Raw genomic sequence first — 26828 nt, 5'->3', positions numbered from 1 at the left:
CACTTAGGCCATCTCCCACTGTTTTTCCCAGGCACGTTAGCCCAGAGTTGGATCCAAAGTAGAACAGCCAGGGCTCAAATCTGTGTCCACGTGGATGCTGGCTCTCAGGCAGTGGCTTTACCAGCTGTGCTACAGCACCGGCCCCCAAGGTCCTAATTTAAGTCTGCAGTCATGATATGAAATATTAACAAGAAAAAAAAGAATAAATTACTTCCATTCCATGTCAAGCTGTAGTGAAAATTTTCCAAGCCTATTTGTTATGGAGCCTCTTAAGTTGTCACATAGTGTAACTGGACCATGTTGTACTGGTTTTGATGAAGCTGTCTAGTACAACATCAAGCGTACTAGTATTGATTTGTGGTTTAATGGGGCTAAAGCAATGAGCATTTATAGAATCTATCTAGAAGTTTGATTTAGAACACAACTATGTAATTTTATATGATATTTAAATTTACTGTATTCAAAATGAAACTTAGTACTTTAAAATTTAAAAATTGGTGTGTTCAAAGTCTTATTTCTTTTTTCTTCTACAGAAGAGACCAAGCAAGTTTTGAGACTCAGTCTGACAGAGTTCTCATTGCCAAAATTTTACTTGCTGTTTGGCATTAGCAAAGTCAAGTCAGCCGCAGTCATTGCCTTCCGTTCCAGTTACCGGGACAGGTCATTCTCTCCTGGCTCCTACGAGAGGGAGACTTTTGCTTTGACATCTTTGGAAACAGTCACAGAAGCCTTGTTGGAGATCATGGAGGTATGTAAGACAAAATGATAAGAAACTAGGAAGCTTTTTAAAAATCTGGTGCTGTATAGAAGTATTAATTTATTCTGCTGTTTTGCATTTAATACTTAAATAAAAACACTTTCATGGAATTTGTTACTGATTACACACATATGGTTTATTTAATGATATTACAAGTAAATGTTGCTTAAATATTTCTAAAAACATATACATATATAAAATCAAAGGGCCTTTAAGACATGCATGGAAAAATGGAATCAAAAAATAGTATTTGGGGCCAGTGCTGTGGCATAGCAGGTTAAGCTGCTACCTGCTGTCCTGGCATTCCATATAGGCACCAGTTCAAGGCCTCTCTGCTCCAATTCTAATCAAGCTCCCTGCTAATGTGCCTGGGAAAGCTGTGGAAGATGGCCCAAGTGCTTGGCCCTTGCATCCATGTGGGAGACCCAGAAGAAGCTCCTGGCTTCTGCCTTTGGCTTGGCCCACCTCCAGCTATTGTAGCCATTTGGGGAAGGAACCAATGGGTGGAAGATCTCTCTCTCTCTCTGTGTCTCTGCCTCTCAGATAAATGAAAAGATCTTTGGGGGAAAAAATAAAATATAAAAGATAATACTCATTTCCATGAACAAAGACCCCACATATATTCAGAGTATCCTTTTTTTAGGCATGTATGAGAGACATTCCAACATGCAAGTGGCTGGACCAGTGGACAGAACTAGCGCAAAGGTATGTCCCAGATTAAATAGAAAATGTAAAAAATGTAAAAGTGTGTGAATTGTTGAAAAGATAGAGATTACTGCATAATCAGTGTTTTAATTTATTATTTAGTATATATAAAGACAAAGATTTTCCTAAGCTCCTTGGATCTTTTCATTACAGATTTGCATTCCAATATAATCCATCCCTACAACCAAGAGCTCTTGTTGTCTTTGGCTGTATTAGCAAACGAGTGTCTCATGGCCAGATAAAGCAAATTATCCGTATTCTTAGCAAGGTACCTCTCCCTTCCTTCTCCCAATTAATTGTGGTTTCTAAGTTACAAAGCATATCTACTTTTCTTTAAAAAGATACTTAAATTTGAATTTAATAAAATGTCTTATATGTTGCTTATTAAACCTTAAAAAAGTAGATTTTGATTATTTTCTTTATTGTAATTCTTTGAAGTGAAGAAATCTTCTCTAAAGAAGATGTCTTTAAAAGAAAATAAGTACTTTGCCTCTTTTGCTAAGCAGGTAACCTTAATATATTATTAGTTTTCAAAGCATTTAATTATATGGTGGTAAAACTATAGCCTCATATAAAGTTATATAATTTATAATTTCTGTGGTAATGCCTGTCTTATTACATTAGAATATAGAAATACGTCAAAATAAGAAACCAAATGTACATTAAGCAAGCTTCCAAGATCACCAATCACCATAGCATTAGAAATAATTCTAGCACTTAATAAGTAAATGTTCCTGAGCTGATTCTGAGATTCACTTTAAGAGTTAATGTTTTATTTCAATGAAAGTAAAATAAAGAATTCTGTTTCCCTAAAAGGCACTTGAGAGTTGCTTAAAAGGACCTGATACTTACAACAGTCAAGTTCTGATAGAAGCTACAGTAATAGCACTAACCAAATTACAGCCACTTCTTAATAAGGTAATTATTGTGTAGAAAATTAGTTTATTCATTTTGGATTATGGTGCTCAGTGTAATTTCTTTTCTTTCAACACATTCAGAAAATAAGATGGATTGTGGAGAGATTGTAACAAAAAAGCCATAATGTAGACCTTCTTGTCTAAAGTTTAGTTGTTTGAAGTAATTACAGTAGAGGAAGACTAAGTATGGAGAGTATGTTCTAACTGCTTGTAGGTTTTTTGTCTCGTTGCTTAAGGAAATACAGGTGATATATTCTTAATTCTTGTTTCTAATAGGCACTGACTGAACATGGGCCATGTGCCAGGGACTGCCCTGGGGGCTGGAGATGTACATAGTGCTGAACAAAGGGATAACGCCCTGCCTGTCTGGAGCTTACGATCTGGGGTGGATGTGGAGGTTAGGGAGCAGACACGTGATGAACCGGATGAGCAGCAGGCGTGTTGAGTTAGTGATGTGTTAGTGACCTTACTCTGGAGAAATGGGAAGCTGGGAGAGGTATACCTGATTCTCAGAAGTGTTTGGATACTAAGTTAAAATGTTATTTTAAAGGTGTGAAATACCATGGCCACTGTTGTAGGTTAGTCTGTGCTCATCTCAGCTTTGTCACCTCGAGCAGGTCATTAAAGTTATGTGAATGTTTCCACATTGATAAAATGAGTAAAATGAGTAAACTAAAATGAGATAATGTTTAATTTCTGTGAGTTGAATTCAAAAGATGCAAATCTTGGGAAAGCTTACAGAGAAATAAATAGTTATTGTGTTCCTGGTAGAGTGATGTGTTCTACAAACATTCTAATCTTAAATCATATAAAATGGTTCTCTTATCCACATCTTATAAGTGAAAATGAGACCAGGAGGACTCAGTAGCTTGTCCCCAGGGGTGCATACCTGATGAAAGGCAGAGCCATGATTTTAAGTCAAGGCTGACTAGCTCTGAAGTCCACGGATTTTCTCCTAAATAAGGATCAAATTCAGACCAACAACAGATTACTGCCAGAAGTGACGAGTTCTTGAAAGGGTAGAATTCAAGCTGTAGTTAAGGATGTGGGTAGGAGTTAATGCAGGTAGAGAGAAAGGGGGGAAACCTTGAGTAGCCAAGGTGGAGCAGTGGGAGTACTGAGAAAGCCGAGGCATAGGAGGGCTGGTGGGCAGAGCACTCTGATGTAAGGGGCAACTTTCCAAGAGAATAGCAGGAGGGAACGTTTTAAAGATTGGCTAGAACTAACAGAACATTCAGCATTCTTCAGAAAAGAGTTTGGGAACATACCATTTTTTTTTTTAACAGGCAGTTAGACAGTGAGAGAGAGACAGAGAGAAAGGTCTTCCTTCCATTGGTTCACCCGTCAAATGGCTGCTACAGCCGGGCGCACTGCACCTATCCGAAGCCAGGAGCCAGGTGCTTCTCCTGGTCTCCCATGGGGGTGCAGGGCCCAAGGGCCTGGGCCATCCTCCACTGCCTTCCTGGGCCACAGCAGAGAGCTGGACTGGAAGAGGAGCAACCGGGACAGAAGTGGCACCCCAACTGGGACTAGAATCCGGGGTACTGGTGCTGCAGGCAGAGGATTAGCCTAGTGAGCTGCAGCACCGGCCAACGTACCATTTTCTTCCAGAAGAAATACACCTTCTGGTGATGGACTGCACAGTGAGGAAGAAGCTGGAGGCAAAAAAAAATTGAACATTTAGAATAAAGAGCAGCATGGTAAAGCACTGTTAGCAAAAAGAAAGAAATAGCAGATGCAAAAGGCTTCTTAAAGAGTCAGCAAACCTTGTTGACTGGATTTGGGAATCCAGAACAGGGAGAGAGCAAAGCAAACACTGAGGCTCTCTGCGCAGCTACCTGTGTTTATTTGCACACAGGTTTATTTTTTGTACTGCCTTCCCAAAGGGGAAAGCCTGGGTGACTGGGTGAAGCCACATGCTTGCTTTAGACTGCGGTGTGTCAGAACGCGGGTTTCCCACGGTTCCCCTTACTGACCTGGCTTGTGACTCCTTTGCCAGGACTCCCCTCTACACAAAGCCCTCTTCTGGGTAGCTGTGGCCGTGCTGCAGCTCGATGAGGTCAACTTGTATTCAGCAGGCACTGCTCTTCTTGAACAAAACTTGCACACCCTGGATAGTCTCCGGATATTCAATGACAAGGTAAGCAAGCTTTCCCTTGGATTCCTCGCTGGCTCGCATTGAACACTCAGCCCTCTTTTATTGTGGTGGCTCTGTTAAAAACAGAAGAGATCCATAGCTTACTGGTGTGAATTTGCATAATGTGATTTATTGTGAATATGGTTCCTTACCAACTCATTAAGAACTGGACTTTAATGTGTGTTTTCTATATAAAAATAGCAAAATAAGTAAATAAATAAATAAGTACTGGCTTGACACTAATAAATAGAATAAAGAAAAATAATACTGACTGGCCATAATGGCTACCACAATAGGTACTATTTTTAATTTTCACCACCCCAAGATACAGGTTAACATTCTCTACCCCGCATCTCACAAATGAAGAGTTAATCTAAAAATAAGCTTATTTTCAGTGCATAATGCTACGTAATGAAAACCTGATGTAATTAATACCAGATGCGGAAGCTGGAGAGTCTAAAGGGAACTTTCGGGTACTGAATTTTACTAGGGTTTCTTCTTTTGCCTTATCTAACTTTAAAATAAATGGCTTTTTAACACTTATCCACCTTGATTGGCATTAGATTTTGGTTCATAGAGTATACAGAAGAGAATAAAGTAGTATGAAATTATGTTCCTTTTATTTTTGAAGAAAATTAGAGTCTAGCAGAAAAGAGAGGAATTCTTTTTAAAGACAGGCTATGTATGTGACGAGGAGTGTGCCTGAAGTGAGTCACCTCAGCTGTGGGCAGGGAAGAGGGAGCAGGGCCATAGTCTGCGTGTGAAGATGCTCGCTCTAGACAGTGTTCGTTCAGTCTGCCAGACGTGGTGTGGACCAAGTAGCTGAAGGTCTGGAAATGTGTAAGCGAAAGTCCAGAGGTGGAAGCTGCCTAGTTCATTGGTAGTCAGACTCCATCCCACACGATAGAAAAGAACACAGAAGTTAAGTGACTTGTCCATGTTTGTACATTTGGTTTGGGATTAGAACCCCTCTTTCCTATTCCCATTGCTTTTTTGTGAAGTTGTCATAGGACAGTGTTAGAGTGATACATGCCTGTTAGCTGTTTGTATGTTAAGAATATTTGCATGGGGCCGGCACTGTGACGTAGTAGGTTAAGCCTCTGCCCGAAGCGCTGGAATCCTGTATTGGCATCAATTCATGTCCTGGCTGCCCCTCTCGCAGTCCAGCTCTCTGCTATGGCCTGGGAAAGCAGTGGAAGACGGCCCAAGCACTTGGGCCCCTACACCTGTGTGGGAGACCCAGAGACAGTTCTTGGCTCCTGGTTTTGGATTGGCCCAGTTTTGGCCATTGTGGCCATTTGGGGAATGAACCAGCAGGTGGAAGACCTTTCTCTCTATCTCTCCCTCTCTGTGTCCATAACCTACCTCTCAAGTAAATAAATAAAATCTTAAAAAAAAAAAAAAAAGCCTATTTGCAGGTGAGTATTTTTATCTTTGTAGTGTCTACCATAGCATTTTCAGTGCCAGAAAATCCTGGTAGGAGGTACTGATATTGGCTCAGTGACCCAGTATGCTAGGAACCAATTAATAAAGCTGATTAAAAGATACCAGGAAGGGGCTGCTGCCTGCAGTGCTGGCATCCCCTATGTCCAGGGGAAGCAGTGGAAGATGGTCCAAGTCCTTGGGTCCTGCACCCACGTGGGACACCTGGAGGAAGCTCCTGGTTCCTGGCTTTTTATCCATGCAGTTCCGGCCATTGTGGCCATCTGGAGAGTGAACCAGTGGATGGAAGACCTCTCTCTCTCTCTCTTTCTCTCTTTCTCTCTGCCTCAGCCTCTCTGTAACTCTGCTTTTCAAATAAAATAAATAAATCTTTAAAAAAAAAAGTATCAGGAAGTAAATTGGAAAAATAAGTTGGTTTTGTAAATCAAGGCAATTTTATCTTATACCATCTTATTAAATGCCTGATGATTTTGTACTAATTAATTCACTAATTAATTCATATAACCTTAAATGTTCAATGGTTTTCTGTAGAAAACCTACAATAATTTCTCTCAATTCAAGGGAATTACTTATCTTGTCATACCTGTTGAACATTAAAACCAGTAAGTGATCCTTAAAAGGTTCTGTGTGAACCCCATTAACCATGTTATGGTTGTCTTTAATAGAGTCCAGAAGAAGTATTTATGGCAATCCGGAATCCTCTGGAATGGCACTGCAAGCAAATGGATCATTTTGTTGGACTCAATTTCAACTCCAACTTTAATTTTGCACTGGTTGGACACCTCTTAAAAGGTAGAGGCTCTGTATATCAGAATATTTTGTGGGGCTGGTGTTTGATGCAGGGGTTAAGTCACTGCTTGGGATTCCTCCATCCCATGTTGGAGAGCTTGGTTTGAGTCTTGGCTCCCTCACTTATGTCCCATCTTCCTACTGATGCACATGCTAGGAGGCAGTAGATGATGGCTCAAGTACTTGGGTCCCTGCCGCCCATGTGGGAGACCTGGATGGTGCTCTGGGCTCCTGGCTTCAGCCTGGCCCAGTACTGGCTATTGGAGGCATTTAGGGAGTGAACCAGTATATGGAAGATCTCTCTCTCTTTCCCTGTCTCTCTGCCCTTCAAATAAAATGAAAAAAAAAAAAAAAGTTAAAGAGTATTTGTATGAAATAGTATCAAGAAGCCAGAGTAATTAAAATAACTTATTTCTTGAAATAAATTGAAATATTTAGTTCATGTGTCTTACTTTAAATGAAACTATGTGTCTCATTGAGTTATGTTTTAGTCAGTGTGTATTTTAATAGAGTTTAATTCCCATAGCAAATAATCAGATTTCCTTAAAAATGCTAGAGAGTTGAAGGTTATAAAGTCCCTAAGTATTGAGCCTAATTGCAGTACTCTTAGTAACAATACTTAAAGTATCTTACTGATTATCAAATAAGACAGAATGCAAGTCAGTGTATTAGTTTGATTAATTTATGTTGGAAAATGTTATCTTAGAGATTTGGTAACAGATTTTCTTCAGCCCATTTCTAGTTTACAGTGTATCAATACCATTATTAAATACCATAAAACTTCACCTTTCTGGTACCATGCCCCAACCCCTCCAGATTTCTGTGTTGCTTAAAGTCAGAGATCTCCAGCTGTTCCTCAGAGTTCATTCACCTCCTGATCTGGCCTTACTCCCATTGCTGACTCCACAGCTTATAGCTTTGGTTTTTTTTTTTTTTTTTTTTTTTTTTTGATAGGCAGAGTGGACAGTGAGAGAGAGAGACAGGTCTTCCCTTGCCGTTGGTTCACCCTCCAATGGCCGCCGCTGCAGCCGGCGCAGCGCGCTGATCCGATGGCAGGAGCCAGGAGCCAGGTGCTTTTTCCTGGTCTCCCATGGGGTGCAGGGCCCAAGCACCTGGGCCATCCTCCACTGCACTCCCTGGCCATAGCAGAGAGCTGGCCTGGAAGAGGGGCAACCGGGACAGAATCCGGCGCCCCGACCGGGACTAGAACCCGGTGTGCCGGCGCCGCAAGGTGGAGGATTAGCCTATTGAGCCACGGCGCCGGCTCAAATAGCTTTGGTTTATTAACATGGGGCAGTCATGGACGGCAATTGTGCTTAACAGGGACAGCATATAGTCAGCTTATAGTGGTAGATCATTGACAGCATGATGTCAAGGTAGAGCTTGAGTCTGCAGTTTTATATGAATTCAACATCATTCTTGAGCTTGAGGAATCATGGAGGTCCATTCACTTTGTTTATTTTAGGGGCAAAGAGAAAGAGAGTGCTCCCATCCTCTGGGTCACTCTCCAATCACTTATAATGACTGGGTCTGGGCTCGAAAAAGCTGGTAGCCAGTAACTCAGTAACTGGGCCAATCTAGGTCTCCCAAATAGGTGGCAGTGACCCAGTTACTTGAGCTGTTATATACTGCCTTCTTGGGGTCTGCATTAGCGGGAAGCCTAAGTCAGGAGCCAGAGCTGGGTAGCAAACCCAGGCACTCTTATACAGGATACCAGCATCTTAACCATCAGGCTAAACACCTGCCTTGTTCTTCCAGTTTTTAACTGGTGTATGTGTATATACATCTCCCACCTACAAGGGTATACATTTAATTTTACCTTCTTATGAAATTTTTTAATTGAATTTTAATCTCTGTGGTGAAGAGAGATTGCTCAAGAGAAACTACACTTACTTGAGGATACCAAAACAAGGGATGGCAGCTGACAAACCTGATTGCTTTTTCTGTATTTGTGGAATACTAGATAAGTTCAGTGTTGAAATCTCCTATTCTAAAATAGAGTAGCATTAGTGATTAACAGCTGTTAAGAGGGAGCTGGCACTGTGGTGCCATAGGCTAAGCCTCCACCTGTAGTGCAGGCATCCAGTATGGTGCTGGTTCACGTCCTGGCTGCTCCTCTTCCTATCCAGCTCTGTGCTATGGCCTGGGAAAGCAGTACAAGGAGCCCAAGCCTTTGTGACCATTTGGGGAATGAACCAGCAGATGGAAGACCTTTCTTTCTTTCTCTCCCTCTCTCTGCTTGTAACTCTACCTCTCAAATAAATAAATAAATAAGAAATATTAAAAAAAGAAAAGCTGTTAAGAGGTCAAACTTACCCTGTAATTAACTCTATTCTTTGAACACTTAGTACATACATTCTTCCTTTGTCATTAGTGTTTTAATTAAAAAAAAAAAAGACATTTTTAAGCAAAAGAACCCTACTTTCAGAAGAAATCTTACGGGGAACTCCTGTGTGTGTGTGTGTGTGGGTGGGTGGGTGGGTGTGTGTATGTATGTATTTTTAAGTCCCTGTGCTGCATTAGGGATGGAAGACCTGAAACACTGTTATCTTTCCTCATTTTCTTCCCCCTGAGGAACCTTAAAGTCTCAGGGGACATTATTCTGTTCTGTACATTTTAGGTACTTAATCCTATATGTAATTAATTATTCACATATATATGTTTTACCTTTTCAGGAGGCTGTTTTGTGTAGGTATGAATTATCTCTTATACTTAATTTCCCTTGCAGAATTGCTAATCACAGAATAAGAATGAAAAAATTCCTGTTCATAGAATAACCTTGTTTTGATTTTTTTCCCCTGTAGGGTACAGACATCCTTCACCTGCTATTGTTGCAAGAACAGTCAGAATTTTGCATACACTACTAACTTTGGTTAACAAACACAGAAACTGTGACAAGTTTGAGGTGAATACGCAGAGTGTGGCTTACTTAGCAGGTAAAAACACAGAATAGATAAAATTTACCATGTCTATCTAAGAATCACCAAAAGGTACAGATATTGACTGTCCTTTAGTAGTGTTTAAAATTTTTTAAGTTCTATCTGAACCTTTTTCCTTATGAAAGAGTTGACATTAATCTGAAATATTCTCTTTGCCATTCTTGGTTTAAGATATGACAATAGCTCCCCATTGTCTGACATAAAATCTGGACATCTCAGCCTAGCGTCCTGGGCTCTTAAGCCACCCTCCTAATTCTGTCCTCTCTATCTCAGTTTCACAAGCCTTATTTTTTATTGCTTTGCTATATGGGTAGGCTATTCTAAACCAGTCTCCTTGCCATCACCTACAAGTGACTTCATGCATCTTCAGTATTCATTCCTTATACCATTTTGCCATCCCTACTGTCCCATTAGACCATTCCTATTGGCTTTTATCTGATTTTGGTTTCTCTGCTCATGCAACAGTTATGTATAATACAGTTCAGAATGTATAGTATAATTCAGAACGTAATTGTTCTACACAAAGTACTGGTTCTTAGTTTAGCAAATTTCCATGTGGCAGCTTTTTGTTGGAGCCATATGACCTTGACCAAATCACGTAATGGCTAAGTGGGCTTAACAATGCCCGGCCTGCCGACTCTTTGTGTTTGTTCGAATCAAATGTGCATTAAAGCTCTTGAAAAAAGTAAGGTGCTTAGTAAATTTCTTTGTGTATCTCATGGCTATTGTACAGTCTACACAGATTATAAACCTTTCCAGAGAAACCTCACACTGTCTAGAGTTGTTTTCAGCCTTTTAACAGGTATCCTCTTTACTAGCATGTGAGAAGTATATCCTCTGTGTGAAGTGAAACTTGTTATTTGTTAAATTTACCCTCTTTTTCCTTTTAGCTTTACTCACAGTGTCTGAAGAGGTTCGAGGTCGTTTCAGCTTAAAACATAGACAGTCACTTCTTCTTACTGATATTTCAATGGAAAATGTTCCTATGGACACATATCCCATTCATCATGGTGATCCCAGCTACAGGTGAGTGGGCTTGCTCTCCCATAACTATGTAACTATAATCAGGTTTCAAGTTTCCGTGCTAAGGAGGCAAGTATCAGAGTGATCTAGAAGGTTGTTTGGGAGGAATATAGAGATAGTCTAGGAAGAATAAGTCACAACCTACTGTAGAAGTGTTCAGTATTGTATGTGAGCTAGTAGTAGGAAAGCTGCCTTCTTCTAGTCTAATTGTGCTAATGTTTATGTTAGTCTGCTTCTGTTAACCACAGACCTGCTGAATGATGAAAAAGGTGACCTTGAAAGTATTAGGTTTTTTCCCAAAACCAACATGGACTACAAACAATAATATATGCTTAATGATGGAAACTTAAACTTATTATAGATTTTTTTAAAAGATTTATTTATTTGAAAGAGTTACAGAGAGAGGCGGAGGCAGAGAAAGAGAGAAAAGTCTTCCATCCACTGTTTCACTTCCCAAATGGCTGCAATGGCTGGAGCTGGACCAATCCAAAGCCAGGAGCCTGGAACTTCTTCTGGGTCTCCCACTCAGGTGCAAAAGTCCAAGGACTTGGGCCATCTTCTACTGCTTTCCCAGGCCACAGCAGAGAGCTGGATTGGAAGTGGAATAGCTGGAACTCAAAAAAGTGGGATGCTGGCACTGCAGGCAACGACTTTACCTGCTACACCACAGCACTGGCCCCCAAACCAATATATCTCTTTTTAAAAGATTTATTTATTTATTTATTTGAAAGAGTTACACAGAGAGAGGAGAGGCAGAGAGAGACAGAGAGAGAGAGAGAGAGAGGTCTTCCGTCCAATTGTTCACTCCCCAGTTGGCCGCAATGGCCAGATATGCGCCAATCTGAAGCCAGGAGCCAGGAGCCTCCTCGAGTCTCCCACATGGGTGCAGGGGCCCAGGGGCTTGGGCCATCTTCTGCTATCCCATGCCATAGCAGAGAGCTGGATCAGAAGTACAGCAGCCAGGTCTTGAACCAGCTCCCATATGGGATGCCAGCACTTCAGGCCAGGGTGTTAACCCGCTGCACCACAGTGCCGGCCCCTAAACCAGTATATCTTTAAGCACTGTGTTGAACATACAAAGGAGTCTTCTGCGTATATTTATTATTAACATCTTGCCTTTTAATAAAAAGCCCTCCACTAAAAAGTAGAGAGAGACAAACAGAATGAGAGAGCTCCCATCTGTTCATTTACTCATCAAATGTCCACTATGACCAAGACTGAACTGCCGCCAAAGATGAGAGCCAGGAACTCAATCCAGGTCTCCCACATGGGTGGCAGGAACCCAATTACTTTAGCCATCATCACTGCCTCCCAGGGTCTGCATTAGCAAGAAGCCAGAGTCAGGAGCCAGAAAAAAGTATCTGATCCCAGTACTCCATGGTGGGACACAGGCATCAGTCATAGACACTGGGTTAAATGCCTGCCCCAGATTTTCTGGATTTTAAACCAAGAATACTGTGGCCTACTTTGACTTGATTTTCTCTGATTAAAAAAGCAGTGCAGTTGGAGCCAGCACTGTGGCATTGTTGGTAAAGCTGCCTCCGGCAGCACCAGCATCCTGTATTGGGCACCAGTTTGTGTCCTTTCTGCTCCACTTCTGATTGAGATCCTTGCTAATGCATCTGGGAAAGCGGTGGAGGATGGCCCAAGTACTTAGGCCCCTGCCTCCGTATGGGAGACCTGGAAGAAGGTCCTGGCTCCTGGCTCCGGCCTGACCCCATCCCAGCCATTGTGGCCATTTGAGGAGTGAACCAATGGATAGATCTCTCTTTCTCTGTAACTCCGCCTTTCAAAAAATTTTTTTAAAAAAAGCTGTCTAGTGAATTCACAAGATATGTTATACTACAGTATAGTGACTATAGTTAATAACAAATGTATTCTATACTTTAAATTGTTCAGAGAATACATTTTCATTGTTCTCACCACAAATAAATATTGTTTGTGAGATAATGTACATGTCATTTAGCTTGATTTAGCTTTTCCATAATGTATGCCTATTTCAAAATATATTGTACAGCATGAATATACACAATTTTTATTTTTCAACTTAAAAATAATTTTTAAAAACCAGTGTAGGCCGGCGCCGTGGCTCAATAGGCTAATCCTCCGCCTTGCGGCACCGGCACACCAGGTTCTAGTCCCGGTTGGGGTGCCGGATTCTGTCCCGGTTGCCCCTCTTCCAGGCCAGCTCTCTGCTATGGCCCGGGAGTGCAGTGGAGGATGGCCCAAGTGCTTGGGCCCTGCACCCGCATGGGAGACCAGGAGAAGCACCTGGCTCCTGGCTTCGGATCAGCACGATGCGCTGGCCACAGCGCACCGGCCGCAGCAGCCATTGGAGGGTGAACCAACGGCAAAGGAAGACCTTTCACTCTCTCTCACTGTCCACTCTGCCTGTCCAAAAAAAAAAAAAAAAAAAAAACAAAACACAGTGTAGTACAATTCTTTCTGTTCAGCATTTGACGAGTGCCTACTGTGTATGACGCACAATGGCAAGAAAGTTGATACTTGCTGGGGATGCACTGAGTTTGTACTGTAAAACCCTTTAAAGTACAGTTTTTAAATTAACTGATCGTTGTCACTGAGAAATAAGACAGCCACTTGAAGGGGCATCAATGGTTGTATTTGTAACATGTTAATCAGTTCTTCTTCTTTGTTTAAATCTCTCAGGACACTAAAGGAGAATCAGCCATGGTCCTCTCCCAAAGGTTCTGAAGGGCATCTGACAGCCACCTATCCAACTGTGGGACAGACCAGTCCCCGAGCCAGGAAATCCATGAGCTTGGATATGGGGCAGCCTTCTCAGGCTAACACTAAGAAATTGCTTGGTTAGTTTAAATTATATAGAAGTTCTTCTTACTATTTTTAAAAATGATGAGATACTTTCACTCTAGAAAAATTATTGGAAATTATTCAGTGTTATTGGTTTTCTTTTTTCCTTGTTGTTTAAAGATTTATTTAGAGAGAGAGAAGAAGAGACAGAGAAACCTTAACATCCGCTGGTTCATTCTCCAGTTGGCCACAATGGCCGGGGTTGGGCCAAGCTAAAGCCAGGAACCTGGAGCTCCATCCAGGTCTCCCACTTTGTATTTGGACCATCTTCTACTGCTTTCCCAGGTACATTAGTAGGAAGCCGGATGAGAAATCGAGCAGCAGACTTGAGCCAGTGTTTACGTGGGATGCCGATGTTGTAGGCAGCAACAACTTCCTGCGCCACAATGCCAGCCTCAAGGTTTTTTGGTTTTGTGTAGCAAAGTTTTTGATGCAAGTTACAAAGAGTTTGACAGATCAGTTAAGCTGTTCCAGTTGAGATGAGAATTGGGCCTTGAAACAGACTTTTCCTGATTCTTAGTCTAAATATTATAGCTTTTTTTTTTCCTGCCTTAGTTGGGCAATAGGAAATGGGAGTAGGATACTAGATACTTGCAAGATAGGAAGCCTCTTACTTCAGAGTCATTAATGATATAGTACTTCCAAAAATTATCATTTGAGAGCAAAATGCATCAATATGGTATGAAGCTGTAGTAATGTAATTTGCTGTGTTTTCTTTGAAAAGGCAGAAAGGTAGCACAGCATACTTTTCAATTTCTTGAAGAAGATAGGACTCTTGAAACTTCAGATTGCTCTGCAACATCAACGTTTGTCTATGAGAAGGATGCCTAAAATGCTGCGAGACGCTTTCCCATCTCAGTAACTGAAAGGAAATGAATGAAAGAGCCCTCGGATCCCATCTTGCAGCACAGAGAAACGCAGAGGCGCTCTGTGTCCCACTGCCCAGCCTTCTCCTTGTTGCTGGAAGGCACTGAGATCCGTAGTTCAGTGACCACCACTGGAAGTGGCTCTGTGGCGTTCAGTGGTCAGTGCAGGCAGATTTAAGTGTCTTGAAATAGTATGGGTAATGTGTGCATACGAATGTTAGTGAACAAGCAACACAGTGGAAACAGAAACTACAAATGTTAGTCACTGTTACTTGTCACTGAGGCCTATTACCTTTTGTTTGGGTTCCTTTCTGTTATTACTTTGCTGTAAATAATGATCTTGGAGTTTCCTGGTTACTTTGTATTGTGGCAGTCTGGATTTTTATGTTAAGTAAATTGTTAGTGAATAAGTAGCCTAAGAGAAATGCAGTATTGAATTCATTCACCCCATGTGGTAGGTGAAAAAGCCTTTATGGTTTGGGGCTGAGGCTTATTCTCAGCCAATCAACAGCATCCCCTACATGCCATTAATGTGATCTGTGCTGGTAGGGAAATTAGAGGTTGCAGAGAGGAGATAACGTGTGAGCTGGGTTGAAGATTTAGTACGTGCTTGCCAAGTAAACACAGGATAAGGTAGGGCTGTATTCAAGAGAGGAGGAACCACATGCACTTCTAAAAGTTAGGAAAGCAATTGGCAATAGATCATAGCATCCTTGGGAGTGGGGCAGGGAATGAGGCTAAAGAGGAATAGGAATTCGATTGTAATAGACTGCATGTCATGTTACAACTTGTAGCCTCGTCGTGTATCCAGTGAAGATCTTTAAGGGGAAGAACTGAACCTAGTTTATTTTTTCTTAAGGGTTTCTGGCAACAATGTGGAGAAATAAGAAGAGATTTTTGGAGAAGGGACCATTTAAGAGACTGATCCAGCAATCCAAGCAAAAAAGGGGGCCTGGGTCCACAGGAGGGCTGGGAGGATTGAGAACAGTCAGGTTTGGGTTAGGATTCTGATACAGAAAGGACAAGACCTCGTGCCTGATGTACGGTCATGCAGGGATGGCTGCCGTAAGTGCGCAGCTTCAAAACTGGCTGCATGGTGATTCCATTCCCAGAGAACGGCTGACGTGTCTATCACATGATCAGTTTAGGTTGCTTGGTAGTGTTGTTGAAATTCCTTCAGGATATCTAGGAGTATATGTGCAAGAGAAATGAAGAGATGCATATGGAATTCAGAAAGAGAGAAGCAAATGCGTGGCACATTAAAATTGATTGGTTCTTAGAGAGTTGAAATTGTGGGAGTGAAAGGGATCTCCCAGGAAGAATGCAGGAAGTAAAATAAAGAGTGAGAAGGATGGAGAGTGCTATTTCTGTTCTCATGCAGTGTGGAAAGCATGACTTGGTTTTGCAGAAAATCTGAGTTTCCAGTCTGGTCATTAACTGGATCCCTAGCCATGCAGCTTGAAGCTAATCAGCTGCCTGTGGCTCCTTCAGTTTGCATGTGCATGAAATGAAGAAGACTTTATCCTTTCAGGTTAAGTTATTTGACCTTGATATTTATGACTGTTGTGAGTACTATACTTGAGGTTAGTATATTTTTCAAGATTCAGTTGTCAGATTTTATGATATTGGCTTCAGTTCTTCCTTTTCAAAAAGAATACTGTTAAGGCATTTCAGGAGCCAGCACTGTGGCACAGTGAGCTAAGCTGATGCCTGCAATGCCAGCATCCCAAATCGGAATGCTGGTTTGAGTTCCAGCTGCTTCATTTCCCATCCAGCTTCCTGCTACTGTGCCTTGGAAGGCAGCAGATGATGGCCCAAGTATTTGGATTCCTGCTACCTGTGTGGGAGACCAGACAGAGTTCCTCCTGGCTTTGGCCTAGCTGAATCCCAGCTGTCATGGATATTTGGGCAATGACCCAACACATGGAAGATCTTTCTCTCTCTCTCTTTCTCTCCTCTGTTGCTATACCTTTACCTTTCAGATAAATAATAAATATATTTTTAAAGTATTCCAGATTTTTATAGAAAAAATTTTCTCAGAGAAATTCCTTGACTATAAAGAACAGAAATGTGTTAAGTACCAAATAATCCAATTTCAGTACTTTTACTTTAGATAAAAGTATTTAATATTAATATAATATGTGATTAGAGAAGCTCAGAGCCAAGCAGGAGGTGCACTGCTTGCTTGAGGCATTTCACATTGTGTCTATTCAGGACTTTTAGGTGAGCACATTTTTTTATCAAGCTTGAAGGACTCATACTAGACTTTGATTTTGCCCAAGTTTGGAAATACTCCTACATTTTTTGAGTAATTCTTGACACCAGCAGAATTTCTTAAACTGAGATGGCTCTTGAGACATGGTTTGTCTTTGCCATTGAGCAGTGCATGTCCCTGTATCAGCCATTGTTCTCGTTGGTGAAGTCTCTGATTTAACTACAGTGTGGTAAATGTCATCAGTTTAATGTGGACCAATGAGATACACATCCCATCCGGAAATGGAAAGCTGGGGGTTGGGGTGGAGTTGGGGGGGGTCCCTGGAGAAGATGGAGAAGAAAGGAGGAAACTGCCCCCGGGGAGCTGTCTGAACTTTCTTGGGGTCCTTTGGTGAAAACTCATGCTCTTTATGTCAAAACTTGTTCTTTTTAGTATGTTCCTTACACACTGTGGTTAATAAATTTCCATTTCCATGTTCTGTAACTTCTGTTTATAGGAACAAGGAAAAGTTTTGATCACTTGATATCAGACACAAAGGCTCCTAAAAGGCAAGAAATGGAATCAGGGATGACAACACCCCCCAAAATGAGGAGAGTAGCAGAGACTGATTATGAAATGGGTGAGACACAAAGTTAATACTGATAAAGATCATTGAAACAAGGAGGGGACTATGCTGACTTCCAACCGACTCTTTAAGATGGAAGATAGAAGCATTTTTTTTCTTTTTCAAAATATAAACTCTGCAGCAGTCCTTGAAATGACAGTTATCCTGAAGCCCGTGTAAAAACTGTTGTATATATTTATTCAGCATTATAAACAGCTAGCAAAATTTTTTGAATGAATGAATATTAAGATGCTTATGTTGATATTAAGTGTCTATTAAGAAGCTACTGAATTTTACAAGTACCATTAAAATGTGTTCAGTGAGTTGATTATGCAGGTGTTCAGTAATACAGCTGATCGTGTCATTCCACATCTTACTGCAGAAACTCCAAGGATTTCCTCCGCACAGCAGCACCCGCATTTATGTAAGGTTTCCATGTCGGAATCGAATGCTCTCTTGGATGAAGAAGTGCTGACTGATCCGAAGATACAAGCGCTCCTTCTTACCGTTCTAGTAAGGAACTTCCTTTTTTGAGTTCTGGATTTTTTTCCCTGCTCAAATTTTTATTCGAAACTATGACTAGCAGGCCCTTAAAAATTAAAAAACATGAAAGAAAGATGTTTTCTGCTTCTCACCAAAACAGATAACAATTCATCCACAGAGTGAACATGTTATTTACTTACTTTGGTTGTGTTGTGGCAGGCTACTCTGGTAAAATATACCACGGATGAGTTTGATCAACGAATTCTTTATGCGTACTTAGCAGAGGCCAGTGTGGTATTCCCCAAAGTTTTTCCTGTTGTGTAAGTATGTCCTTTTATTTTAATTGACCTTTTTGTCTGTAAGTCAGATGTTCTATAAAGGGCTAGGAATTATTACCCAGTAATGTCCATTAGTTGGAAATTTTAGCTTAGAGATGGTGGGTTTAATGGTAGCTAAGACTAGTTTAGGCCTATTAGGAAAATATTTCTTTTATCTTGATTTGTTCAAGTGGTTTATCTTTTCTTTTTTTTTTTTTTTTTTTTTTTTTTGTTTTTTCTAAAGATGTATTTATTTGAGAGGCAGAGTTACAGAGAGGTCTTCCATCCACTGGTTCACTCTCCAGTTGTCCACAATGGATGGAGCTGAGCCGACCCAAAGCCAGGAGCCAGAGGCTTCTTCCAGTTCTCCCACCCATGTGCAGGGGCCCAAGGATGTGGGCCATCTTCCGCTGCTTTCTCAGGCCATAGCAGAGAGCTAGATTGGAAGTGGAGCAGCCGGGTCTCAAACCTGCGCCAATATGGGATGCCAGTGTCCCAGGCAGAGGCTTTACCCACTACGCCACAGCGCTGGCCCCTAAGTGGTTCATCTTGATGAGCATTGTTCATTTTCCTTACAGGAACAAACAAGTGGGTTTGCGTGTTTAATTCAGCATACCTGTCTGGGTTTTTTTGGTTTTTTTTGTTTGTTTGTTTGTTTTTGTTTTTTTAGTAGAGCATTTGAATTCATACACAGTTGGACAAAAACAAGATTACCCTCCTTTGTAGGAGGTGAATTTTATTTTTTATTTAGGGCTGAGGTAATGTTAAAGTGTTCACATTTAAATAGGTCCAACAAAAGTGGGAAATGTTGTTCCTGATCTAGGCCTTCTGTGTAACTATTTCCTTATGTGAGGTTAATTTCATTTTAAAACTTTAGAATTTTTTATTTGGATTTCAATTATTTTTATTCATGCAGTATAGCCAGGTTAGAAATAGTTAATTTCTTCCTAAGTTTCATTTGGATCACACAAGTATAATCCATCCCTTCCCAGTGAATTTTCCTTTCCTTATTCTTTCTGAGAGTAAGCGCTGATTGTTACCACATTCAGTTTTAACTGTCTGGATACATATCAACAGCAGAAAGAGATGCTTCCAATGCATGCCAAGGAGCAGACAGAAGCCAAACTGATCCTGAACAAATACTCACCATCTGTAGTTAGGCACTCCTAGTAATTTGTTTTTACCGTATTTTCCTTGATAACTAAAAACAAAGCAAAAGACAAGCCAGAAAAGCATACACACACACATATACACACACATACATACACACATACACACATACACACACATACACACACACACACACACACACTACAGGAAAGCCCCAGGAGCAAAAAGCACTCATCTCGCCTCACCCTTGCCACATTGTCTGGGGAGTGTATATTATGTTTTTCTAGTGTATCTCTTCATTTAATTTCCCTCTGAAGTGTTCCTCTGTTGATTCATTTTTTTAGGCACAATTTGCTGGACTCTAAGATCAACACCCTGTTGTCATTGTGCCAAGACCCAAATCTGTTAAATCCAATCCATGGAATCGTGCAGAGTGTGGTGTATCATGAAGAATCCCCTCCACAGTACCAGACGTCTTACCTGCAAAGTAAATGAGTGTAGTGGGAGAAGGGCGGTTGATGAGCTGGCGGGGTGCGCAGCTGTACATGCCCTGACTGCAGAGTTCTTTCCAAGCGAGAGGCTCCTTCCTCTGTCTCTCTCCACAGGCCATGTTCTGACTCTCTTAACTACATATTCAATACAATAACTGATTGACAGCTTTTTAAAATTAAAATATGCACATAAAATTTAAATTTAAAATTTAAATTTAATTTAAAATTAAAATATGCACATACTAAGTGCATTTCAAGTAGGTTTTAGCCTGCTTTGACACTCATTCTAAAACGTTTCAGTGTTTACATAGCGACTATCCAACTTACTGAAAGTCTGTTAACCAGTAAAAGATGCCCATTTGATTTGTTGCAGGTTTTGGCTTTAATGGCTTATGGCGGTTTGCAGGACCCTTTTCAAAGGTAAGATAGTCGGATTTCCTGTTAGCTTTTGATAAACAAAAGTTCATACCCACATTAGTGTATCTGATTTAAGAACACACAATATGATGAAAGCCACAAAAATAGCAGACAACAAGCATGTTATTTTTATAAAAAGTTTTTCAATACAAGATTTTCAATTTTTTTCCAAGAGGTAGCACCTTTAATATATCAGTTCTCATAAAAAAATCAATTTATTTGTGAAAAAACTCAATTTATGTGTGACTTTTCAAAAGGACGTGATAAACCCTAAACTTTTCTGCCCTCAGTCCTTGTGAATTTGATCATCTTAATAAAGACATGCTGAAGTATCTGGTGGCCAGCAAGGAGCATTACCTATGGGTACAAATCAGTCTCAGGAAGGCATTTTCACTTCCGTCCGGTTGGACTAGACTCATCTACTCTGGATATACCCTATTTGCTCCTGTTCATTTTGTTCTTTGATTGGCTTTAGTTGATATAGTGCTAAATGAGTGTGTGTTATTTTATACGGTCTCTCTCCACATTGATCAAAGTTCCTTGATGGCAGGGTATCTGTTTTCTTACCCCTACACTTGCTAGTGCAGTGTTCTAGATACAGGGGTGCTAAGTCAGTCTTAATTATCTAAACCTTGTTCCAATTCTAAGAATTGGGTGGTTTATTTCATTTGATTATTGCACATATCTCTTGACATGCACAGATTGTCACAAAAAAGTGGGCCTGAGATCATGGAAATAAGTATGCCATGCAGGGCTTTCTGTGGTTGGAGCAGCAGTACCCTCTGAGCCCTGCACAGGGTCAAGTTAGGATCTCATGGCGGCTGGAATGATGATGCTCTGCTCATGCATGTTCTTTGGGAAAACTGGCTTGACATCATTCCTGGCTATCGTCGCATCTCAGTGTTGAACTCTGTCTGTGTGAGGCTTTCAGAAGGCACAGGTTCCTCTGAAAGCTGGAAGTAGAAGCTGAATAAAACCCCCAGCTGTGTGTCCTTATAAAATGGCAGTTTCCAAATGCCACTCCACCCCCATTTTATGCTCTGTAATACAAAGAAAAATAGTAAATTAAGCCCAAAAGAAAACATGAGTTGATCTTTTTAGGCTTCTGAGGGGATTTACCAAAAAAGAAAGAAAGAAAAAGAAAAAAGAATAAGAAAGTGGAGCTAAAATAATTTCCTATTTTCCATTACAGCAAACACAAATCCCAGACTATGCTGAGCTTATTGTTAAGTTTCTTGATGCCTTGATTGACACGTACTTGCCTGGAATTGATGAAGAAGCCAGTGAGGAGTCCCTCCTGACACCCACATCTCCTTACCCTCCTGCACTGCAGAGCCAGCTTAGTATCACTGCCAACCTTAACCTCTCTAATTCCATGACCTCACTTGCAACTTCCCAGCATTCCCCAGGTCAGTAAATGTGATCTTTGTATGACTTTGAGCGCTAATACTAAGATAACAACATTAGGAATTCCCTTGTGGTCAGTTTACAGCAGACGTTGTTCCTTGTCTCATGAGGTTCACCTTACATTTCTCCTTTACCGAGTAGCTATCTTGAATTCTGTTGCTCTGTTAGGCTTTCTATTTTCAAATAAGTTGCACATAAGACAGTGAAATGTTTAGAGCATTCACATAGTATGCTAAGGTTGATAAGTTTTTATAGTTTGGACAAGAAGAGCAACCTGAGTTACATTACCCTGGAAGTGAATGGAAATATAGTTTCTTTACTAGATACACTGACTACCCAGATGTGTCTCTGATACAGCACACTTGATCAAAATGGTACACAAAGCCTGGTAGTTCTCCATTTCCCTGCTGCCCACAGCTACTCAACTGTCCATAGACCAACCTGGGATTAAATTAACCAGCCAAAAAGTCATCTGAAGAACATAACACCTTAAAGCCTATAATTATATTCCTTACTATAGAGTCATTGTAGGTCCAAGTGGGAAAAGTATGCCAGTGCAACTCAGAGGTGGGCATGCTGAGCAGTAGTAGCTGATAGCCCTGAGGGGACTGTTGTGGAAGTCACAGGCCTATGGAATCCTGAGCACATTCCGTGTCAGAGTGAATGGTTTCATGTCATTCTGGTTGACCCAAGTTTATTCATTACAGAGCTGACACTGTTGTGTGTATTATGGGAACACTGGGTAGTAACAGAAAGCTTCCTTTATGCCCACATTGTCTTTCAGAAAGATTTCCTTCTAAAATGATGAAAATAAAAGCATGTCTGTTTAAAGTTCTGTTCTCTGAAAAGTTCACCTATGAGATACCTCACTGTATAAGGAAATTTCACTGTACATAGCTTTTTAAAAATGTTAGCATGGGTTTTATTTTTAAAAAATCAAGTTATATAACTATTCTGTGATTTTCAAGATCCTAAGTAGAATCCCCAGTTTATACTCCCAGTTTTGCATAAACATGTCAATGTATATGGTAGTCTTAAAGGTTCTGAAGAGTTCTGCAGGTGTAATATGCAATCCGTATTAGAGACCATTGTGTACTGTAGCTGTTCTGCACTATGGAGCTTTGGTCACAGCCAAGCTTTGCTCAGCAGAGGAAATAACTTATCTATTTCATCAAGTATTCATTGGTCACATCACTGATAATCCTTCCCCACCTCCCCACGGGAGATGAGAGGAGTCTAGGCAGCTGTTTCTCACGTGTAACCATGCTCACTTGCCCTCCTTCACTTTTCTCTAGGATAGTGTTTCTTCATAGTGGTCTCAGACCAGTGCTGTTAGCTTCATTTGGGAGCTTGTTAGAAATGCAAATACTGTAGTCTGGCCCCAGACCTACCTGCCATTTTGCCAGCGCAAAACTTAAAACTTACTTTCTTCCAGGTATTGCAGCCTCTGAATCCCACCTGTCCAAAATCTTGGCATGTGGGAGCTGAGGGGCCATATAGGTAATTTAGTTCTAGGCTCACAGAGTTGTGTACAATGAGGAATTTTAGAAGAGTTAAGTCAGTTGCTTTAATCACAGAGATATCTAGAATCAAGGCCAGTGTTCTGTCTTCCACATTCATCGCTTCCTTATGTATGTACATACGTACCCGTCTACCTACCTACTTTCCCTTCCCTCTTCGTTTATTTGTTTGTCTGTTTATTTTTGCTTTATTCTCTCTGCCCTGCCTTAAACACAGCAGTCCTTCTGTAAAGCTCTCTGCCTTCTGGCTATTTGTTCATTTTGACCAAACTTCAGCTTCTTGGACTGATAAAATAGTGTTAAACCTATCAAAATGATTTAGTTTTTATCTGAGGTTCCCCTCTCAGGCTACTTATTGGAGGGATTTCTGTCCATCTCTGCCCACTAATGCAGACAAAAATAATCAGGTTGAGAATCAAATACTAGTACAGGTTTTCCTGTTAGTTGATAATTGCTTATGCCTAGTGTTGATTGGACATTAGCTGTATCATATGCTTTGGTAGAACAATCTCAGTTGTAACCTCTCATTTAGAATTGTTTATAAAAACCAGAGAAAAGCATGTGTGGTTTGGGGTACAGCTTTAAATCAGTGGTGTCATCTCCAATAGTTCTCCAAATATGGCTACCTGACTCTATGCTGGAAACTGACAATTCTCTAAAGAAATGAGAGCTTTAAAAGTAATGAAATTTATTACATAGAATATGGTGGTCAGCTCTTCTTGTCTCTAAGACATGTGTCCTTTGGTTCATGAGATTATTTTACTACACATTTGGACAAAGGGTTGATCTATTCAGTAGTAACTTAACTCTCCCACAAAGCTGATTTGGGTCTCTAAATTGGTGGGCTCATCTCCATCAAAAAGGATTTCAAAACTGATTTCTTTGTGCCTCGTTGTTGTGGTTTTGTCGTTTGTTCTTATGGAGTAGCTCTTAATGGGAAGAGCTTCATTAGATATATTGCCTCATATCCTTAGCTGCATGTAATCTTACCTCCTTACCCTCTCATTTCTTTATGTTACCAAGTTTGCTGATATCAAAAGGCTCAAAAAAATAATCTTAGCCAGATTCCTAACTCAGGCTGGCATTTCAACTTTGCTTTTCAGCTGTATGGAAACCAAAATACGAACATTTCCATGTTTTCACTCCCAGCAGCCAAGTCCCAAGCAGAAGCATTGGAAGAAGCTCTGCGTCATTTCCTGAAAGGGAGCACAATGTGACTGCTGCCAGAGTAGTCTGCCTTAGCCCGCACCCAGCCTGCTGAGCTTCAGCACACAGAGGCTCTGTCGCCTTAGTTCAAAAAGCAAAATGTGCTAATCTGTACAGAGACAGCCTTTGCGAGCTTTCAACATCAAGGCAGGATTCTGCTTTCTAGATCTTGGGTGCTTAGCAAGATCAGTATCTTCTTCGAGTCTCCTACCTTGTTTGCTAACAAATCAACTAGATGAAGAGATTCTTGGAGCTGCTCCTTCTGCCCTCCAGCCTTAGCCTTACCTAAGTAGAAATGTTGGTGATACGTCATCAGTCCCCATCCAGCTCTGAGAGAAGCGGTGGTCACTGAAACAAAGCAGTTGTCTCTGGAAATGCGCACTTGTTGACCAATTAACATAGCCCACTTGTCCAGCCGGAGGGGATTGTTTCATAAACCCACACTTAAAAATACATAAATGATGTCTTCTGAACTCCCTAGTGGGTATCAAACTTGGCACCTGTGGGGTCTAAGTTATGGCCAGTTAGGAACCAGAGCTCAGTACATTTAGATTGTGTTGACTGTGACCCTCTAGCCAAATAGACGGGAAGCATTGCTGCTTCAGGTTTTCCCAGGTGCCACTAAGAACATCCTGAGGAGGGTTCGTGACGTTTACTCCATGATATATCAGGATATTTCAGATTTAATATTGGGATCTTTAGTAGGTCCAGTGTAGCTGAGCTAGATATGAATTAATGAACCAAGATTAGAACTAGAAAATAGGGGCAGGTATTTGGCCTTGCAGTTAAGATGCCCACATCTGGTGTGCGAGGACCTGGGTTTAATGCCTGGCTCTGGATCCTGATTCCAGCCTCTTTACTGTTGATGCATATCTTGAGAGGCAGTGGTGAAGGCTCAAGTGTTGGGTTTTGCCAGCTATGGGAAGACCTGGATTGAGTTCCCAGCTCCTGGCTTCAGCCTCAGCCACTGCAGGCATCTGGGGAGTGAACTAGCAGTTAGGAGTGTTCTCTTGCTCTCTATCTCTGCAAATAAATTAACAAAAGGGGGGGGGGCACTGCTCTAATATGACCTATATACCCAAAAATGCTGTTTATGAGACTTTCTCCTGTGTACCTAAGCTATGAGTAGTTTCTCAACTGATGGCAAAGAAACCTTTTTTTGAAGTTTTAATTTGAAGGCTTTATACCCATTTCATTTTCATGTATACATTTCAGGTAAGTCTGCCTGATTCCTCTTTAGATATTGAAGAGCAAATGTATAAAGATCCAGATAGAATTAAGTGAATTTAGAACTCAGATTTATTTTATTTATTTCAAAGGCAGAGTTACAGAGAGAGAGGGAGAGACAGAGAGAGAGAGATCTCTGTCGGCTGGTTTACTCCCAAAATGGCCACAATGGTCAGGCCTTGGCCAGACTAAAGCCAGGACCTTTTTCCGGGTTGCCCACATGGGTTCAGGGGCCCAAGCACTCAGGCCATCTTCAGCTGCTTTCCCAGGCACATTAGCAGGGAGCTGGATCATAAGGGAAGAATATATACATTCTTTGATTAATATTACTGTGTTTTGAGAAAATAACTGAAATTCCAGATGTTTCTCTTGCTATATACAAGGGACTCTGTTAGACTCAAGGCAGCAGAGGAGCTAAGAAGGCATGACACCTGCTGAGAATTCAGACAGTAAGGGTGGTGAAGTATATGTGGGTAAATATTTTGACGACTTTTATGATGCTGGTCATGTTGTACCTTGTACTATATCTATTAGCATAGCTTAAAAAAACATTTGTTTGAAAGACTCAGGTAATAATTATAGCAGAAGTTTTTAATTTTTTAAAGATTATTTATTTGAAAGAGTTACAGATTGAGAGAGAAAGAGAGAGAGAGATCTTCCATCTACTGTGTGCTGGTTCACTTCCCAGATGGCTGCAATGACTGGGGCTGGGCCAGGCTAAAGCCAGGTGCCAGGAGCTTCGTCCAGTCTCTTACATGAATGACAGGACCCAAGCACTTGGACCATCCTCTGCTGCCTTTTCCAGGTGCATTAGCAGGGAACTAGATCAGTAGTGGAGCAGCTGGGTTGTGAACTGGCACCATATGGGATGTCAGCATTGCAGGCAATGGCATCCACTATACCATAACACCAGCCCCAGTGGCAGAAATTTTATAAACCATTTTTACCTCAAAATGTGTAAGAAATGTGTTTTTTAAAATACCAAGTAAGCCTGGGATCTATTTTAAATGGTTGGTTTTTGTTTTTATCGTTGTTGTTATTGTTTTCTGTCAGAATTACAGAGAGAGGGGAGTGGAAAGAGAGAGAGAGATCTTCCATTCCTTGGTTCGCTCCGAAAATGGCTGGGGCTGGGTCAGGCAAAAGCCAGGAGCTTCTTCCAGGTCTCCCACGTGGATGGCAGGGGCCCAAGTATTTGTGTCATCTTCCACTGCTTTCCCAGGTCATTAACAGGGAGCTGGATCAGAAGTGGAGCTGCCAAGACTCAAACCAGCCCCCATATGGAATGCTGGCACTGCAGCTGGAGCCTTTACCTGCTATATGCTATATCATAACACTGGTCCCTCAGTGTTTTTTTACTAGAAAAATATCCATAGTTTTTTCCTTTGATCAGCTCATTTTAATATTGGAACATTAATTTTTTAAAGCA

General features: G+C 41.0%; 1 protein-coding gene across 8 annotated transcripts in view; it reads left to right on the top strand.

Annotated features, from left to right (window-relative positions):
- NF1 (neurofibromin 1) overlaps positions 1–26828 on the top strand; it is a 303335-nt gene that overhangs the window by 262785 nt on the left and 13722 nt on the right. For 4 of the 8 annotated variants that reach the window (XM_002718937.6, XM_002718936.6, XM_089317451.1 and 1 more), the window contains 15 exons: positions 534–748; positions 1401–1462; positions 1616–1730; positions 2279–2380; positions 4379–4519; positions 6625–6751; positions 9553–9684; positions 10578–10713; positions 13378–13535; positions 17117–17239; positions 17607–17737; positions 17927–18027; positions 19479–19621; positions 19999–20045; positions 21235–21451. In XM_002718937.6, the coding sequence (XP_002718983.1) occupies positions 534–748; positions 1401–1462; positions 1616–1730; positions 2279–2380; positions 4379–4519; positions 6625–6751; positions 9553–9684; positions 10578–10713; positions 13378–13535; positions 17117–17239; positions 17607–17737; positions 17927–18027; positions 19479–19621; positions 19999–20045; positions 21235–21451 (1950 nt within the window). The remainder of the gene's footprint in view (positions 1–533; positions 749–1400; positions 1463–1615; positions 1731–2278; positions 2381–4378; positions 4520–6624; positions 6752–9552; positions 9685–10577; positions 10714–13377; positions 13536–17116; positions 17240–17606; positions 17738–17926; positions 18028–19478; positions 19622–19998; positions 20046–21234; positions 21452–26828) is intronic. The other 4 variants (XM_070061093.2, XM_051825442.3, XM_070061092.2 and 1 more) reach the window with 1 other exon arrangement.

This window comes from Oryctolagus cuniculus, chromosome 17, assembly GCF_051225735.1.
Source record: "Oryctolagus cuniculus isolate XC-2025 breed Fujian yellow rabbit chromosome 17, ASM5122573v1, whole genome shotgun sequence".
Taxonomy (NCBI): Eukaryota; Metazoa; Chordata; class Mammalia; order Lagomorpha; family Leporidae; genus Oryctolagus; species Oryctolagus cuniculus.
This window is presented reverse-complemented; position numbering and strand designations above follow the sequence as displayed.